The 19,482-nt window shown below is 41.3% G+C and overlaps 1 protein-coding gene across 7 annotated transcripts in view; it reads right to left on the bottom strand.

Annotated features, from left to right (window-relative positions):
* Window positions 1-258: 258 nt before the first annotated feature.
* The window catches only part of GPM6B (glycoprotein M6B), a 107,052-nt gene continuing 87,828 nt past the window's right edge, over window positions 259-19,482 (bottom strand). For 4 of the 7 annotated variants that reach the window (XM_066545370.1, XM_066545367.1, XM_066545372.1 and 1 more), the window contains 6 exons: window positions 14,276-14,462; window positions 10,742-10,898; window positions 7,439-7,610; window positions 5,477-5,550; window positions 5,105-5,170; window positions 259-2,799 (listed from right to left, as the gene is read on the bottom strand). In XM_066545370.1, coding sequence (XP_066401467.1) covers window positions 2,650-2,799; window positions 5,105-5,170; window positions 5,477-5,550; window positions 7,439-7,610; window positions 10,742-10,898; window positions 14,276-14,462 — 806 coding nt within the window. In that variant the 3' untranslated portion in view covers window positions 259-2,649. Of the gene's footprint in view, window positions 2,800-3,263; window positions 4,433-5,104; window positions 5,171-5,476; window positions 5,551-7,438; window positions 7,611-10,741; window positions 10,899-14,275; window positions 14,463-19,482 lie in introns of those variants that run through there. The other 3 variants (XM_066545369.1, XM_066545373.1, XM_066545371.1) reach the window with 1 other exon arrangement.

Here is a 19,482-nt window from a genome sequence, read left to right on the forward strand (position 1 = left end):
AACCCCCGCCCCCCCCAACCCCTTCTCCAAATGGTTCAAAGTGTGGATGAAAGGAAGAAAAAATTCCCTCATCATCACCTGATTTAAAGGTGTCCCGTGGAGGCACGTGGCTCACACAGCTTCAGAGCATTGAGTGTGACAGACCCAAAATAAGGTGTCCCTTCTGCTGCACGGCAGGAGCCACTTTCAAAAGCAGCCCCTCTCATGGATCACCTCGTTGGTATTAACCAGCCCAGAATGGAGAGATTAAAATAAAAATGCTATTTAACTCATCTTTATTTAAGCTTTGTATTTTGTAGGTAGATTATAGGCAAGATCATTAAACTTTATTTACAGTATAAAATACAGTAGTTTTTATCAATGAAGTAATTTTGGGTGGCAGCATATATTACAACTTGCACTGCATTTGAGGCTGCTTATCTTGACCTAACTACAAGAACATGAAGCCAAGTTTGACAGAATTTAGGGGCAAAAAAACCAAAGTTCTGTCTTAAATTCGCTGGATGTTTAAACACAATGTACCAAAACTGTGACAGATACAAGCTCTGCTTTTTGAAATGGAGCTAAAATGTGATGTGGTGGTTACTCTGATTTTGCATACTGCTTAATTTGCTATTGCAGCCACTCTGGCCTTTACAGAATTTCTGAGTGACTGAGAATTTCTGGATGTTGGATAGGGGTAGTGCTTGTTGCATTATGCTGGCCTGGAACAACTACCACTACTGCATGCTGCACACAGCTGCTGCTGCAGCTGCACCTGCAGAGCTGCCCTGCCCCATGCAGGAGGGCAGGGAGCTCTGGAACAGAACATGTTTCACCTCAGATAGAGACATAAAGCCTAGAGATGCACTGCCATGGAGTAGCTGTAGGTCTGGGTTCAAATAAGCATACACAAGTGTTGTCTATTATCTACAAATATTTATTTTAACACTTGGATTTAACTACAGGAAGCCCTTGGCACTGATAGAAAATATTGATTCACTGTTAGGTTACAAAAATTTATACATAGCAAAATTTAATGCTCTTTACATAAAAATATTAGACTACTTAAACAAAACTTCAAAAACTCCCAGTAATAGCTACACTGAATTAGAAAAGAATTAGGCTTTAAGACACTGCCTCCATTATTACCCTTATGCAAACACTGGGCTAGAACATCACCTGCATTGCTGTAGAAATGTCTCCTTCATGCAACAGGTAAGAACATACACTAGGCTATTTTTTCGTATTTGCTCTACATCAATCAACTTTGCCCCTTTTTTGAAACTGTCAAATTAGACTTCAGTAGTTAACAAAAGAAATTATATTTGAAGTTAATACCCCCCAAAAATGCCTTTTCTCTTAATACTGATTTGAAGGAATTTGTGCTTCCTTTGATGTATATTCAGCAAACAGTCAAAACTACCAAACCACACATCAGCTTAGCAGGGGTATGACTTGAATATTTAATTTTTTCAAATGAATGATGTATTTTTACTTTCCCCCCCCGACATTTATATATATATATATATATATATCATATAGAACAAACACCAAATATACCATCACTAATACTCAAGATATCACTGAATGCTTCTGAAAAAAAACATTAATTAGAAGGCAGACTTCTATGGGAAATGACTTTAAAATGGCACCAGTTTCTTTGTTGTTTTTTTTTTTTTCTGAACACCACGTTTTCTTAGTGTGCTAATTAATTTGTAAAAAGGAAAACACATAAGTACTGACTATAAATTTGCTAAGCACCAAGATAGAGAAAGGTGGACATCCTGTATTATTTTTATGGCTGCAAATTTTATTGTTTGTGTAAAACTCTGCAAACTTTCTCATCCGCTCATTTGGAATTGTCAGATCAGTGTCATTTTAATAAGGTAACACTTTCACTTACTTAAAATGTAGGATAATGGTCTCCTGCCACTATATAAATGCTACAACATTTATAGAAAATAAATATTAAGGCAAAGCTGACATTTATTTTCAAAGAAGGGGATCATTATCCAGATCCAGGGATCTACATTCCATTAAAAAGTTAATAAAAGGATTAGAACTTGGGAGATCTGCTCGCCCCTCAGGTGAGCACAGGGACGCGATGGCTTCATGGTGGCAGTGTGTGGCACAGGAGTGCAGCTGCTCCCATGGCCCAGGTGTGGGTGTTCCCAAACAGCCCCCCTGCACCACCTGGGAGCTGCTGCAGCTGTGCCATCACACACACACGAGCTCCTCTCTCTCAGGAATGCCAGCTGGGCACGGGTTCCTTTGGGAGGTGCTCAGTCACACACCCTGCACTGCCTGAGGTCTGCACAGATCTGCTGCCTGCTTGGCCGGGGCACCTGCCACTGGTTTGTGCAGGGCGTCATGCTCTAGGAGCAAGTCAAATGTTAAATACCAAGTCTCAAAGAAGAATAATTTGGTCACTTTTTGTAAAGTGTTGCCTTTTAAAATGCCTGGAATAAACCCTCCATTCTCTTTTAGAAAGGATGGAAGATTACCAATGGGACGATTTCCCTAAAAAAGTTTTCCAGGAGCTGGAATGTGAAGCTTTTACACTTCTCTCTAATTTCGTTTGCTAGACACATATCTGTACTGCAGAGCAGCTATTTGCTGATTTGTCAGAGCTAGAGAACTCTTCTGCTGAATTAATGTGGCAGACATTTATGTGTAAGAATTGAGTTGCTCTTTTGACCGAGACTGGATATCCTGAAGCTCCTGCTCTTCTTTTGCTTTGATATCTTGGTAGGCCTGCATTTTGCTTGCATCCTTTAAGTAGGCCCAGTTAGAAGACAGTATCATGAGGAAGTGGATCTGGAAGAGAAGGGTGAGCATGATGGCGAGTGAGCATGTCAAGAGGCAAAGCAAGCTGCTAGTCAGATTAATAGACGCTCTTTAAAATAACAACCATAAAAAATAGTTATTCTACGTTAATAAGCATTCTGTTATTAAAACAAGCACAGAGGCTATTTTTCAAAGATCTCTAGAATTTGGCATGCTAATAATTCAGTTGGTTATTCACAATTTAGAGATAGTTAGTACAACAATATTAAAATGAGCTACAGAGTTGTACGGGTCAATTAAAATGCAGAATGGGGGGGAAGCAGGAACAAACAGTTTTGTATGTGGCAGTATACGGAATCTGTAAACTATGAGGTGCTCAGAAGAACTGCTCTCTAAGGTCGTGGTGTTTATGCATATCCAAGCCCAGAGCCCGGCAGGTCTTTTCCCCCAACAAGCAGATGAGAATTCCACCCTCCCCCTGGAAGAAAACCTGAAACTGTGAACTGTTTTATTCACGAGAACAAGGCTACATTAACACATCGAAAAATTAAACATCAAAACATGAATCCAAAACTAAGCAAAAGCATGCAATGTCTGGGTTAAGAAGTCTTAATCCTGCATTTTTATAGCTACATTTTAAACTTCCATTGTCCGACCTCTGTGAAGAGTTGCATATAGCAAATGGTTCTCTTTTTAAATTATTATGTGTTTGTTTTTCTAGTTTGTGCATTCGTCTCTTGCCAACTTCTTTTGCCCATACTTCATGCAAAAACATCTACATCTGAAAACATTGATTTGCTTCTCCTTCTTTTTTTCCCCCAACACTGTTAAAAGGTCCCTGTGATCTATGCATGGTTTTGCTTCCTGTGCAGTCATACTTACATTTTGAGATCTGGCTACTGAGAAATCAGTTACTAAAGTGCAGCCATACAAGAGCAGAAGCTATTTATATGTTGTTTCTTACTAGTTCAGGGTCCAAAAGAATGTGATTGTTTTACGCAGAGCTAAGACAAGGATTTATTTTCTTAGAGAAAGAGTATCATTTGGCATGCACTTAAGAGTAAGAGAAAATAATTGATTTCATCATCCATGGAATCACTTGGAAATACAAGCAAATTAATTCATAATACCTGGGCTTCTGACCTCTGCCAACATAGACTGGCACTACTTTATTATTCCTTTCTTTCACACCATATATATTTTGCATGCTTAGGGGCATTTGTATTTGGTGTTCATGGCGAAGAATAAATTAATGCATCTGACCCTGAACTGTTCCAGTATTTGTTTGAGATGACTGTTAGAAATCAAGTGGAGACCTGAAATGAAAACATCCCCTTTTCAGAAGGATGCTTTATAAACACCCCTACAGTAACTGAATCCTCTCAACATGAAAAAATAGCCAGATCTCATCCACATCATAGTTCATATACAAGAAGTCATTTCATTAATCTGATAAGCTAAACGATGCTTACTGAAGCTATTTACAATTACTGTAACAAAATCCAAAAAGCTAGACTTTTAGTCTAGGGTGTCAGTGGTATTTCAAGCTACGCAATGCAGCTTTTTACTGGGCTTATACAATTTAGAATTTAGTGCAGCAATCTTCCCGACTCTTAAACTTCAAAACAGCATAGTTATATGTAGTAGCCATCATGTAGATCAGCTGGTGGAAGAGAACAAAATACAGGAGAGTAAGATACAACAAGGTGACGGCTCAAGCCCACTTGGGCAACTCTCGATACTTTTACAACAGATGTTACTCTGAGCTCCTTCCAGGGTGAAGATGCAAATAAATAAACCTGCCATTTCTCTGGGGAGGATAACCCAGTACAAGCCCTAAGGCCATTTTGTCAGCCAGTTGTGAGTACTACACCAGGGCTTGGCTGGCACAGGGTTAGAAGCTGGCCACTAAAGGAAGCGTTAGACATAGGAACCGCTACCTGGAACGGGCACTGCAGGGTTGGACCAGTCAATCTGCCTGGCTCCAGGCAAAGGAAACCAAGAGGTTATAAGCAGCTGATCAAATAAACTACAAAAATGAAAATAAATAGTGGAAATAAAAGCAGAAAAAGTGGATAGAAGTAGGATTTTGAAAGGACATGCAAATCATTTTTTCCTAAGTATGGGGGAGCGGGTTAAGGTGACTTCCTAAAGCAAAAGTTGGGGACCTGCTGACTTGTGATGACCAAACCACAGCAGCAAATAATTGTGATTACAGCTCACCCCCCTTCATGCCTAGTATCACTACCTTTAATATATACAAAATTTCATCTTAAAACATTTTAAGCCTAAAATGAACATTTTTAATTATAAAACAGCAAAAAATACTACCCACCAATGCTATGACAGTGGCACCAGCTCCAGCACAAGCCACAATGAACAGGTGGTAAGACATGTAGAACTAGAGAAAAAAACATGTTTAAAACATTGAAGTAATTCATTAGGAATAGTATAAAATGCATTTCAAGTGTTCTAGAGAATAAAGATAATAAAACCATCTTTCTAGCATGGTAGCAAAGCTTTAGAAAATAAAAGTGTGAAAATAATTTTCTTTTTTGATGATGTAACAATTACTTAATTGTTACAATTAAAGCAATCTCTTTATACTACTAGCATGAGTTCTCTCCAAAAACATCAATCAGGTATTTATTACATGGAGCCCAAGTGACTTGTAGGCAAAAGCTGCACATAGGTTACATTTCTGTACCTCATTCGTGTTGCAGATGTTCTCTAAAATTGGGCCACAGGCTTTGCCAGGTACAGCATTCCAAGGAATAATACCTGAAATACCACAGAAAAGAAACCACTAATTTTAGCAATCAACACAGGCTTTCTATTCCTCTCATCTTTTTCACCCACTTGCCAGTTGTGTTCCCATTCGGGGCGCCCATGCGTTGACCAGAGCAGCTTGGAGCTGGCAGCAGGAATTCAAACAACTCCCTCAGGTTGTGCTTTCTCCTCACACTGAGGGCTGCTGCTAAGGCATGTTCTCAGATGTGGTTTTCATATCTGGCAGGCCTAGCAGTTGGTTGGGTTTTTGCACTTTGGGTCCAGTTGCACACTCTGCCTACTCCCCCACTCAGCACAGAAGAGAGAATCTGCATCTCGGAGGTACTTGGCACCTTTCAGGGTAGCACTTACTAGATGAGGTTCTACTTGAACAAGAAACTACTGTGGAAGGGTGTGAATACAGATCTAGAGGGAAGAATTACAGGATTTTTTTCTGGTTTAGTTCCAATAGGTAAAAAACATCAAGTGAACACTGCCACAAGAAAGTTCAGTCTGCTGCACCTCATATACTCCAGTGACTTTTCTTATATGATTGCAAGTCTGAAAAGTCAACAGAATCTAGCAGATTTAAAATAACAAACTTTTAGGCCAGTAACAAATGTAAAGCTTAAGCAAAACCTATTTGAATTAAGAGAAACCCAGTTTGTTTTCCCATAAAACTTTGCATTTCAACCCAGCTGGTTGGAATTAGCAACTCTATATGTGGCGGGTCATTGAAATGATCTCAGGATGGCATGGCTTTCAAAAAGATTTTATAGGATTTTCTTCCAAGTCAGCTTCTTCTCTGCAACTGCTACATACAATTCCAGCCTTTTAGCTATTGCTTCCACCCAAAAATGTGAGGAAAGTTCAGTGACACATGTTGTCTGTTAGGGAGCTGTTCTCTTCCCATCACACACTGAAACCCTAATGGTTTTACTGCTCAGGGGAACAATACAACCCTAGACAGCACTAATGCAGCTGCAAAACAACCAGGAGAAGCAGGAAGGTGGAGGAGCACATCTCCCTTCACTCCTGGGCTTTGCTGCTGAAGAAAATGTCTTCTCAGCCTCTCTTGCTGAGCTGCTAAAATAGAATGTATATGTTTAACTGATTTGAAGACTTGCTTTTAAAATTAGTGTGTCATTTCTTCTACTGCACTTACCTGGACAGGAGAGCAAAGCCAAACTTTCTTACTTTTTCAACTTTGAATCCATTTTCTCAGCTTTGAATGACTTAGTCCAAAGAAAGAAATATTCCTAGAAAATGCTAGCTAGAATGAAGCCAAAGGTAGTGGTGACAAAAGATCTTCTGCACAAGGGAAGCTGAAATGAATAACTTCAGGAAAAACTCACCTTAAGAAATGAAAAGCCTGACCTTATTTTAAGTTATTGTCCCAGCTCCCTCAGATTTCTGCGTGTCATCAGAAAGCAGTATTAACTCATTATTAGTTATGGCAGACTTTTAATTGCAGGTTTTTGTTTTTTTAACTGAGAGTAATTGTCAGTGCAACATTCAGACATTTACTTCATCTTTAAATGTGAAACAGTTTTCTGAGAGAACAGAATATATGCATATGGGTTCAAAGCCCACAATCAGGTTATCTGTTTCTCAGCACTGTGTCCAAGCAGTTTATTTTAGGGCTGATCTATTTTCAAACCTAATATTACAGTATTGGAAGCTGCTACAAAATCATTTCAGATAAGTGACTTGTCAGTTCAGTTAAATTGATTGCATCTGGAAAGAGATCATTGTAATGTGAATTAATTAGAAAAGTAATAGCACATTCAGAGACAGAAGATGCTTTTGCATTTGATTCATCTGATAAGGCTGAGACAGAACTACTGAAGACAGACCGAGGAGGATGGATAAAGGATGTAATCAGGATTAAAATGGGTACCGTATTGCCTGATGTCCACGCAGATCTGGTCCCCTGGAACTGTCACATTGCTCTGAAAAGATTTGATGACTTCACAAGTTGACCAGATGTTATAGAACATGAAGACAGGCACAGCGGAGAAGCCGAAGACCCCGAGCCAGGCCACTCCAAGCACATAGGTGAGGAAAACAAACTGGGCAGAGAAAACACAAACACTTTGTGTTTATCTTTGAAAAGACTATTTAAGTTTTCCTTAAAAATGCTTCAAAATAAGCTTAAGCATTCTTTCAGAATTCCAGTGAGAAAGCATTTGATTTTCAAGCACACAAAATCAGTATTCTCGTTGCTTACAAATACTTTGGTAGTTTAAGTGCTACAGAGAAAGTAATTCAGACATTTCCTTTTTCATCAGCCTCCTTGAGTAAACAGATTGCCCTCATGTGAAAGAGCAGCCCATTGATTTCTCAAGATTCTCAGCTAAGCAGGGATGCTGGTTGTAGGCTAAAACCAATAAATTCCAACAAAAATCAATTTAAGGGGTTTTTTTAAAATTAACTGTAACATACTAGCATTTCTATAGAACTTGCAAATCAAAACCATGCAGTGAATCAATGCTCACAGAGCTCCCCCACACTCCCTGATATATTGAAATCAATTTGGAATGTAACATTTGAAAATACCTATTTTTGCAAACATACCATGACCGTTAAGAGCAGATCAGAAGGATTCAGTTGGTCTAATACTCACTGCCAAGCAGAAAATTAATTACTTCACTTTAGAAAATCATGGATTTATCCACTAAAATTTGCTGGTTTGGGTTTGCTCTTTAAAAAAAACCCACTACATTACATGTATTTTCTTCGGTTGGATTAAAAGATGTGGCACTGATTGCTTTGAAAATCTCCAGCTTCCTCCTCCCACTAACCCCCTTCCCTTTTCCCTCCTCTTCAAAGTGTGATGGTGAAACAGTAGCTCTGGCATCAGTTCCTAGCTCCCTCCTCCTGGTGAGACCAGGATTTGGATGCCACTTGGAAGGTGGGGGATGCTGTTACATCTCCTGGGCTCTCTTTTCAGTGTTAGCTGTGGCTGTTCTCTCTTAGCTGCAGTGGGCTGAAAAGGCTTCACTTTCAGTAAAGCACTGGTTCCCTACTACCTTAAAATTTGTGTGCCAGAGGACAACAGCAAGGATGGGAAAGGCTCTCAGGGGGGAGGATTCTCAGCCTGACCCAGAACAAGGGACTGAACTAATGCTGCAGTGGTGGAAATTTGCATCCCCACAGGGTTTTTCCAGAATAATCCTACAAGTATTTAAGCAAGAGCTGAACAACTGGTTACGGTTCAGTCAAGGGAGGTGGTGTGTGGGGAGGTGGAAGTTCTTGCAAAACTGTGGCCCATAAAACCCCAGCTAGGCTTTAATTTATAGACAACTCCACTGAAATACCCTATTTCATATTAGATAGCACCATACACCAGACCTGTACGTTTTGTGTGAGAATTGAAAATCCTCTCTTTGGACTTTGGGAAGGACCAAAGGTTAAAGGATTTCTGTAGATACACTACAAATAAAACATGAGTTTGCATATGTGTATGTGGAAGTGTGCATGAGAGGAAGTGCACAAAGCCTTTAAATCCTAAAATAGCCAGGAAAAAAATACACTCACTCTCACATTTAATGTGATAACTGTGGGAAATGGCTATTCTGCATTACCAGAGCCAACACAAATAATTCAGGGAAGATGGAAGTCTGTCTTCTGTAGCAACCTTATGCAAGATGGGACTGCCTTTCAGGACTTTGCTCAGTAATGTAATGAAAGAAGAAGTAGAGGAGCTCTTGATCAAAACGGCAAAAGGTCACTGTATGTCCAAAAGCCTGTTGCCTGTACCCAGCTGCAGTCACTAGTCTGTTAAACATTTTATGTCCTCACAAACCTTGTTCTAGCCCTAAGGTTTTACACAGCAACACACAGGCACTTTTCCTGTCACCACCAAACATTAATGCAGCTTTATCAGAGCTCCAAGCCATTCCTCAGCTGGTAAATTCTCTTCTTCATTGTATGGACAAATATGGACAAACATGAAAACACATTTTTCTGCCCTATTTCCATGTGTCACACTGGTATTTGTATAAGCAGCTGACAGTCATGTGCCTGCAACTACTCAACTGCACAAGCAATTGTCTGCACTGATGAGATGCATGGATGTGTATGTTTCTACTTTATTTTGGATCTTTTGAAAACACTGCTTTAGATCTAATTTTGCTCCTTGGTGAAGGCCATACTTGCTGGGAAAAAAACTGAGCAAATAGCCACTTAACTGGAAAATTATCAGATGCCTTATTTTTATTAGCTCTTGAAAGATTCAGTAAGTACCCAACAGCACAGTGGAAAATTGCTAACTCTCATGAAAATAAACATGCATCTCTTTTGTATTTAACCAGCTGAAAGTACATATTTTTTAAGTTCAGGATATAGACTGTATATTAAAATGCAACAATCACATCAAAAGCCTCTTCTCTTTTCACCCACACTTTCCCGTGGGCGATCTGTCATACTGCTAAGCTTCCTCCATAACTACGAGCTTTGAATTCAGATTTTCAGTAATAGCTTTGAAATTTTCTCTCAGAAACAGTTATGGCTGTTCTTGCAGAGTGTGCCCTTGGGGACAATGTGGGTGAGAATCTGAAGTTTTATTTTTAGTTAAACTTTGCTTACAATTTTGTTCTAACACAGAAGTATGCTGAAGAGAATATGGCTGGTAACTTCAGGGCTTTGCGAAAAAGCCTCGCTATTCTATCTGTCTGCCTTTTGCCATCTGCAAATCAATACTTGATTCAAGTGCAAAGATGTTGTGAAGCTTCATTCATTCATTACTGTTTGTTGAAGGATCCAAACACTCAAGTACAATTGACTATGGAAGTCAGAGCCATTACAGTTTGATATTTAAATAGCTCTTCAAACCACAGCCATTTTACAGTCTGCCTTTAAGCATCACTCAAGTGTTCCACGTTTAAAAGCACGAATTTCATTTTGGATCACATTAAATGTTTTAAAATTAGCAGTCTCCTCAGTTTACTTTAGGCCAGTGGGTTCAACTTTATGACAGGGGAGACCATGGCAGCCCCCACCCAGCCCATCTGCAGCACTTTGATTTAACCAAGCACCCTTGAAGTTCAAGAAGAACCAAGACATGGATTGACCCTGATCACACACAAGGAGTTAAACAAAGAAGGCAACAACATTCTGTTATTCAAAGCCCAGGAATCAAACTGAGCCCAACAGGTTTTAGCCAGCAAAGACTGATGTTCCCATTTCTGAGCCCACTCACCATTCCACTGATGCAGCGGCCACAGGCTGTTGTTTTGAACTCTCCATGCAGTTCCTTCACAGCACTCGTTGTATAAAAACCTTCCGCCAAAAGGATTATGCCATATAAGAAGAAAAATGATGCAATGCCGTAAATTACATACTGCATTAGCTGTATTCTAAAATGGAAAAGAAAGAAATAATATAATTAGATTTCAGTCCTATAAAAACAGTCAGTCCTCTCAAATTATAATAAATGAGAGACAACTCCTAGAAACAAAGTTCAAGGCTCCTCAGCATTTGAAGCAAGCAGACTGCAGGAAAACACTGTTACAACTGTGCCCCTTCCCAGGTAAGCAATCCTGATGTTCATTAGTCCTGCATCCCCTGTTGGTGCTGCAGTCCTTGCACTGACTGGTGTTCGGCACCATGTTAAAGCTGCAATTCCACACCTTCACTATGGAGCTTTTACTTTTTCCTCTTACTGCTCTTAACTTGGGAATGGCTGACAGGGACAATATGCAGGGCTTTGAAGTGGCAAATCCTGGAGCTGCACCCCTGACTGAACTACCAGGCTCTGTGGTCATTCCTTTGGCTTAGGGAAAGGGAGCAGTCCCTGAAATTCACCATTTCCACCTGTGAAATCTGATTTACTTAAGTTTGCAAAAATTTCTGAATTCAGCAATACTTGTCTGATACAAAACTCACAAACATGCAGTGACTTCTTCTGAGGCTGCTCTACAGCCTGGAAGGGTAGTTCCAAGTGAGCTGGTAGTTTCAGCGCTTTAAGTCACAGCAGTGTTGAGTGCCTCAAAATGTTTGTTGGTGTTTTTTTTAATGGAAGAGTTATTTAGGAAATGCTTCCGTTTTAGGCACTCTGGAACCACTCAGAGGAAGATCATCTCAGGGCACATGGTATAAGTACTTCCCTCAGATGTTATTTGAGAAAGTTCTTGATTTCTTAAAAATCTACCATCTGCAATGACACTCTAACAGTATTTTTCCTTTAGTTAGAATAGGTAGATGAAAAGAATAATTTCTAAATATTATCAGTCAGATTCTGTATCCAAACCTAATTATTTTGGAGGACCAGAATTCCAGGTCTTCCATACAACATTTCTGGTCTTCAAAATTCATATTTTGTTATTAGCATGATTTCCCTAGAACTTCTTAAAATGAATTTGATTGTTGGGATGGTTATTTTCGACGAAGTTATTCACAGAACCAAGAGGTTAATTTTATACATCCGCACTACCAGTTTTCTGAGGATAAATATGCTTTGCTCAAGATATTTTTTCTGATTCTTGCCACTCTCCACCAAGTAGCTGCTGGCATAGATCTCCAAAGAGCATCTGAATGTTTTAGCTTAAGGAAAATTGATGACTACCATTTATATAGTTAAATCTTACCCTTGTATCAAAATAGGATATTGCTCATTTAAAATTTTATGTGGGAAGTGTTATCTTTGTTTTCCAAACTGATTAAAAATAACTGGATAAATCTGTTACATCTATGCTGTAAGGAACAAAAAAAATTAACTCAGGATTTGAGAGAGTATAGAAGAAATCATTTCACCATCATTAATAGTCCAGGAGAGACCCAATGCATTCTACCAGAAATCAGTAACAGGAAAAGTGGTTAAAAAAGTCTATTCCAAAGGGTGTGTTACTAACTTTTTTTTTTAATGTTGCTGTAGCTTCAAATTTGCCCCTTTCTAACACCTCTTCTCCCTTCTCACCGCCTTGGCTCCACAGTGGTGAGCCCTGAGCTGCTTTGGTAGGAATTATGCATTTCCCAAGCTGCTGGTGCTGACATGACAAGAAACATTGTCAACAACTCTCCAAAACATTAAACTTGCTGCCTGTGACTGCTGCTTTTGCAATTTCTTCTATTTTGCTCAAATGGAGACTGATGCAACCACGGGGTGTTTTGTTACCCAGTTGCTGAAGAACAGCTGCTTACATTTTCTCACTAAATTTTGTGTCTAACTGCAGGGCCCTGGTGGCTCATGCCCTGGAGCTGGGGACACACTGCCAGCCACAGCCAGGGACTGAGTGTGGGCAGTGCTGGACGGGGGGACCCAGTGGGGAGCAGTGCCAGAGCAGGTCAGGGTACAGAGGGTCCTGTGGACAGGGGAAGCCCTGAAATGGTGCTGTGGGACCAGCCCCAGCGCTCAGAAGGCATGCAGCAAACTGGCAGGTCTATGCCTGCAAGCATACACAGGGAGTCAATGAGAACAGAAATTAAAAAGAAAATAAGAATTAAGGGTGCTGCATAGGGCCCTGATACCAGAGTCTTCAATATCACCTGTCTGGCTTGCTGCCTGTGCACTCCTTTATGAGCCATGCCCACCTTGCTCATCCCAGGGGCCCTCATCACAGCCACACATGGCTGGGCTGGCTGCTGGACATGGGACCCAAGGCAGCACTCCAGGCCTTCCTCTGACCTCACAGAGAAGCCTTGGGAACATAAATGACCCAAATATTTCACCTGTGGTTATCTCCAAAGGCTACATTTGCAGATCTTTCCAGTTTTTTCTTTCTTTTCTCTCATATACCAAACCAGCTTCTGGTATATGAGAAAAATATATTTTCTCATATACCAGACGAGCTTCTGGTATATGAGAGGGATGGTCAGAACCATGCTTCTTTGCTATTTCCAACATCCCTTACAACTGTATGTCATCAACAAAAACGAAATCTACTCTTAAAATAAAATTGTTACACCTTGTTCTGTTACAACAGGCCCTGCTACAAGTCACTCTTCAGCTCTCTTGTAAGTCCCTTTAGGTGTTGGAAGGTTGCTCTAAAGTCTCACCAGAGCTTTCACTTCTCCAGCCCTCTGATCATCTTGGTGGCCTCCTTTGGGGTCACTCCAACAGGTCCACATCCTTCCTGTGTTGAGCACACCCAGAGCTGGGTGCAGCACTCCAGGTGGGGTCTCACCAGAGCAGAGAGGCAAGAACACCTCCCTCACCCTGCTGGTCACACTGCTTTGGATGCAGCCCGGGATATAATTGGCTTTCTGGGCTGCAAGTGCACATTTCCAACTCATGCTCAGTTTTTCATCCAACAGCACCCCCAAGTCCTTCTTGGCAGGGCTGCTCTCAATCCCTTCATCTGTCAGCATATATTGATACTGGGCATTGCCCTGACCCAGTGCCCCTGACTGGGCACTGCCCAGACCCTCACTCATGGTGAGCATCATGAGACTCACACAGTCCCACTCCTCAAGGCTTTCAAGGTCCCTCTGGGTCCCTTCAGGTAAGCAAACTGCACCACTCAGCTTGGGTGTCATGTGCAAAGCAGCTGGGAGTGCACTCAGTTCTGCTGTCTGTGATAGTGATGAAGATATTAAATAGTGCTGGTCCCAGTGTAAGCAGGAATACCAGGACACACACTTTGGCTCTTTGTATGTGAACACCAGTAAATGACCAAGCACCGTTACAAAAACAAGCAACATAGTACTCAGGGATGGAGACTGAAGTTTGAATCCACCTCTGCTTGTTTAGCATGAGGGTATTATGATGAATGATGGGAATGGGAGGCATACTTACACTTCACTCAGCAAAGCATGGTCACTGGCAGTCGTGGAGAAGTGCTGCTCGAGGATAGACACGGTTCCCGTGAGCGCCACGTGGCCGCAGCCACAAAACAACGCTACCCCCGAGAAGCAGAGAATGGTTGCCACGAGTGAAGCATATGGCACTCCTCCTAGGCACTTAATGCAACATTCAAAGCAACCTAAGCAGAAGAGAGAAAGCAAAAGAAATGTCATGAGCAAAAAGCAAATTATGAGGAAAAGAATATTTGTCCTCCACTTGGTAAAAGCCAGAGGGAATAAAAGGCCCAGGCATTGACATGCTAAGCAAAAAATCTATAGGTGGTACAAGACAGCATCACCCTCTAAAGCAGTGACCTACAGATCTGTTGGTATGGACTCAAAGCCCAGAAAGTGGGCTGAGTGCTCCTGTCTTTACAGGATCAAGAGGAGATCGATGAGACAGCCTATGAAATGGAAAAAGCAAAAAAAATCACTGTCTAAAGTGATCCATTGGAATTCAGCTGCTCATCTAGAGCTCACCATGTTTCAGCTTTACTAATGGCACCTATGCTGGCAGCACTCTGGGAGCTAGACAGGCAACTACTCAAGACAAGGAAGCCTTTTGGAAAAGTAGGAGATGCTTTGCACTTTCATTAGAAGATAATGCATTTAGGTCCACAAAACTTAGCTACCCCACACTCTCCCAGTACTCCCAAGTTACCTTTTTATATAAATCCACATGAGGTTATAGGGATACAGATACTTTTACAACAGAACAATTGAATGGGGTCCAAAGAGTAACAATTTTTGTCGAGGGCAGCTGTATGAATAAGCAATACATTTCCAGCTTTTTATAGGATACACTGAATTTACAGTGATCCCTGAATAGTTTGCAGTATCATGATCAACTGAAATGCATTGTTTAACTGGTCTGAGTTAACAAAACATCCCCCCAGAGCTGCTATTTGTGTGAACACTGTAATAAGGAGGTTGCAGCTGAATTGCCAGGTTTGTTCCAACTGTGTGGCCTGAAAACCCATCTGCTTACAAAGCTGGGAAATGTAAATCGGAAACAAACGCAGCTTTTAACTGCGCTATAATGGTAATGGCAATCCATACCAATTCATTACTTCAGGGTGATGGCATTAAGCTGTCCCCATTAATGTGCATTTCATACAACTGCAAAGAACACAAGCCATTAAGACAACGCTTAATGGAGCGGCCAGCGTCGCAGGACAGCCACTGCTGCTATGGCAAGGCACTACATGGACAAAGCATTTGAAGGCAAGGAGACAGCTGGCAAATGAGGACATCACATCTTCCCACCCAAAAAATTCGTCACAAAGATCAGCAAGTCTCCAGCCACCACATGAGGCAAGTTTATTTTTATCCCCCTCCCTTTCCCAGTAATGAATGAGTTGCAGAGCAGGCACTTCTGTGAGGCACTGGGGAATAATATGCATCCGATAATTGAAAGATTTCCCATTTCATAAGTGAGAAACTCCTCTTTTAGAGAGTCACTAGCAAATGCCCTAGTCAGGCTTAAGCAGCTATCACCCTCAAAATTACTTACTGCACTAACTGCAGACAAGATTTGATTGTATAGAAACAATCCTGGGAAGGTTTTATAGTCTAGTCTACAGCTGGAGTCCACTCAGTAGGAACTATCTTCGTGACAAAAATACTGCCAAATGGGCAAACGCTGCGGCTCGGCAGTGACGGGCCAAACAAAATCCAAATGCACACTATCAGAGGAAATCATCTCTGGCTTTCATTTTATCACAGAGGTCCAGAGCTGAGTTCAGACAACAAACCTTGCAGAGCAATCCTCTGCTTTGGGGAATCTGCCTGACAGAGCTCACATGCAAGAGCAGCCACACTCATGAGCCTGGCTCTCCTCCACAGCATCTGGTCCAAACCTCCCAGAGTTAATCCAAGAAATGCACGCACCTGGTGCAGGATTAGCCATGAAAGATTATCCAAAAGTAACCATGCTCTGACCCAGCAGACAACACACTTGTGGTCACAGCACAAAACAAACATTTCGAGCCACACTCCTAAAGCAGGAGACCCAACACCTGATCATTGCTTAGAGTGGAGAGGTTGATCACTTAAACTGTGCTGAGATCCCACACACTGCTTTAAAGAAGGATTCCATCAAAGACAGAAAAATAAAAGAGCTGGAAGGAAAAACAAGAGATTGACAAGATCCAAAAGGAAAGCTGTTTGTTTCAGAAAATGGGAGCAGCCTGACAAAACTGAACACTGGTGCAGACCCAGGATTGATGTTTAATACCCCATACTACCAGGCCAGCTTTCCAGGCCACTGGCAGAACATTTGCCCTGAGGAGTTTGTTGGATCCCTTATCCAAACATACGACAGTATCTGCCACTAATCCACAGGCCCTCAAACACAAGGGAACAGTGGCCCACCCCCTCTCACCTCTCAGCAACTGGCAGCTACACAGATTGTCTTAGTGGCCATACTCTTTGTCTTCCTCTGCAGTCCAAGTAAAAAGGCATCACAGAATTTGGGTGGCCTTCATTTTCTCAGTGCAGAACAAAGCCAAGGGTATCTTGGCTTTAGACACCCTCAGAAGTGACTAAAGCAACCACATTATTTTAAACAGAGAAAACTGCCCAAATGTGGAACTGTAGGAAATACTCACCTTGACCCCAAGACTAAAGCAGGAATCAGAGAGACTTTGGTACACCTGGAAACAGCACACAGCCAGCTTGCAAGCACACGAAGCATCCCAAACCAGCATGTTTCCAAGAGACAGTATCCATCCATACATAGTCATTCTGCACCCAAATTGACAGCAGAGCTGCATGGCCTCCTGCCAGAGGGTAACTAACTGCAGGATGGAACCTCATCTCAGTGCTGGGGCTGCCAGACCTCCCCCCCAGATCCCACTGTGAACACTTTATGAGCAGATTAAAGCCATGCTTAGCCCAAGCAATATGGCTGATTTTATAATTTTAACACAAGCCTAAAACAGTACTGCTAAGAGCAGCTTTCAAAGCCAGATACAATTTGAAGCTCATCAAGAACTGAGATACACTTACCAAGCTTCCCAAAGAAGCACTGAAGCAAAAAAGAGGATTTCTCAAAACAATTAGAAAGCTTTCCAGGAAACCTTTATGTTCTCTCTCTGCAACTCTAAGTCAGCAACTATCTTCACACAGTACAACTGAAACCCCAGGAAGATGTTTGCCTAGCTCATGTTCACAAAATAACTTGCTAACACTCTGATGACAACTGCAGGATGAATGCCTGTGAACTCAAGCTGACAAAAATAAGTAGCATTAAAATAAGTTCAGCTCCAATTTTCTGCTAGTTTTTACTTTCCATATGGCCAAAACGCTGCACTGTTCAGCTGTACATCCCCTTCCAACGAAACAGTGTAAAATGATTTAAATATGAAACTGTACAGAGCAAACACACATCACTGCATCTTCCCTTTCAATGGCTATTTTGTGCAAGGCATCACTAGAACCTTTTGTGCAACTCAGCAGAATAAAAACATTTTTTGTCCTCAGGCTGGTGAGCAGCAGTTGCCATGGAGGCAGGTTAATAACAGCCCAATGATTTGCCCAGAGCTGCCTGTGATCTTGGCTACAGATTTAACACACTCTCAGAAGGAGGCCAGCTAAAACAAAGACTGAGATTATTCTCTAGGGAATGAATGCTATTAAACACACACACACAAAAATATTCTTGCTAAAGGACAAAAATAAAGAGAAGAGAAAGAAACAGGAACTGGCTATTCTTTTCATCTCCTGGCAGCTATCAGTCACAGGAAATTGCTAAAGGATGAACCTACATATGTACATAAATCGGCAATTGGTTGCTTAATGTATGCTGAACAATTATACAATCTGCTCAGCAGTGTACAGCCTACTGCATGCATGCAGGGGCTTAGCCATTCAATTTCCCATGCCAAATGGTGATTGTGTGGCTAAACCTCCTTTGGTACTTTAAGTACAGCTTTAAGATTTAAACTCAGAATGGCAAGGTAATAGAGAATTCATGGAAAATGGTCTTTAAATAAAAAGAAAAAAGAAGCAGTTCTCACATAGTACCTAATCCTACTAAGGTCAAATCGGTGTTTTGGAAATTACAAAGGACAATGCAATAGGATCAGGTAGTCTTCCTTGAGTATTCCTAGGGCTTGCTCTAGGAACATCATACATCAGTTCTTGAAGCCCATACTTGAAAAGCTGAGACAGGCTGATGTTCACAAAGCCCTCCCTGAAAGCAAAGCATGGAGAACATGCTGTAAAGAAAGAATATTCACACCTCTTGGACAGAAAACCAGCCTATTGTCTAATGTTCCAAACACCTCCTAGGTTGAACTAATGCCTCAATGCATCTCAGGTTCTAACCACTGGCCCATAGTCAGGGTCACTATGGAACAAAAAACCATGGAACCAAGAAAACCTGAAAGGAGCTTTGAAAAGTTTTCCATTTCAGGGAGCTAAACCTTCAGGATCCTGTGGCTGTCTGAGTTAGTTCCATTTTCTTTTCCTTAGAAGTTTGGTTTCTTCCCCTCCCATGAGAGATAAAGCAATGGGCATAATTTTCTGCTTGTCACCTACTTCCTGTAATTGTGTAACACATTTTAAGAAATGCTGGCCTGTCAGACACCAGCCCAGTTAATACACGGCAGAAATTGCACTTCATGTTCCACCACAGAACCACAATCACGGGGGAGGAACTGTTCTAACAAAAGGAAGGTTGCAAGAAATCCAAGGGGAAAAAAGCACTAGATAACACCTTAAATGAAAGCACTAGATAGATAACATCTTAAATGCAGCCATGGAACTAAATCAGGCTCATTACTACACATCCACAGGAGCCTAGTGTAGGTAGCATCACTCCCAATTCACAAATAAATGTAAGAGGACAACTCAGTACTTGACATTTACCTCCTGCTTTCCCCATTGCTGAAGACTACTCAATACCAAGCATGAATAATGGAGGCCTTGGAGGCCTAAACCACCATGGATTTTTGTCAGAAAATGAACTTTATGTCAATGAAAGCAACTGCCGATTTTACTGTCTGCCACCCACCGTATGTTTGAAAATTTCCATTCTGAATGGCTTATGCATGCTAGGATGTACATTTTCCTACCTGCTGCATGATAGGCAGCCACAGGAGAAGCAGTGAGGGATGTGGGAATAGGCTAATACCTCAGAAGCAAAACTGGAATTTA

Source organism: Molothrus aeneus, chromosome 2 (assembly GCF_037042795.1).
Source record: "Molothrus aeneus isolate 106 chromosome 2, BPBGC_Maene_1.0, whole genome shotgun sequence".
In the NCBI taxonomy this organism is placed as follows: domain Eukaryota; kingdom Metazoa; phylum Chordata; class Aves; order Passeriformes; family Icteridae; genus Molothrus; species Molothrus aeneus.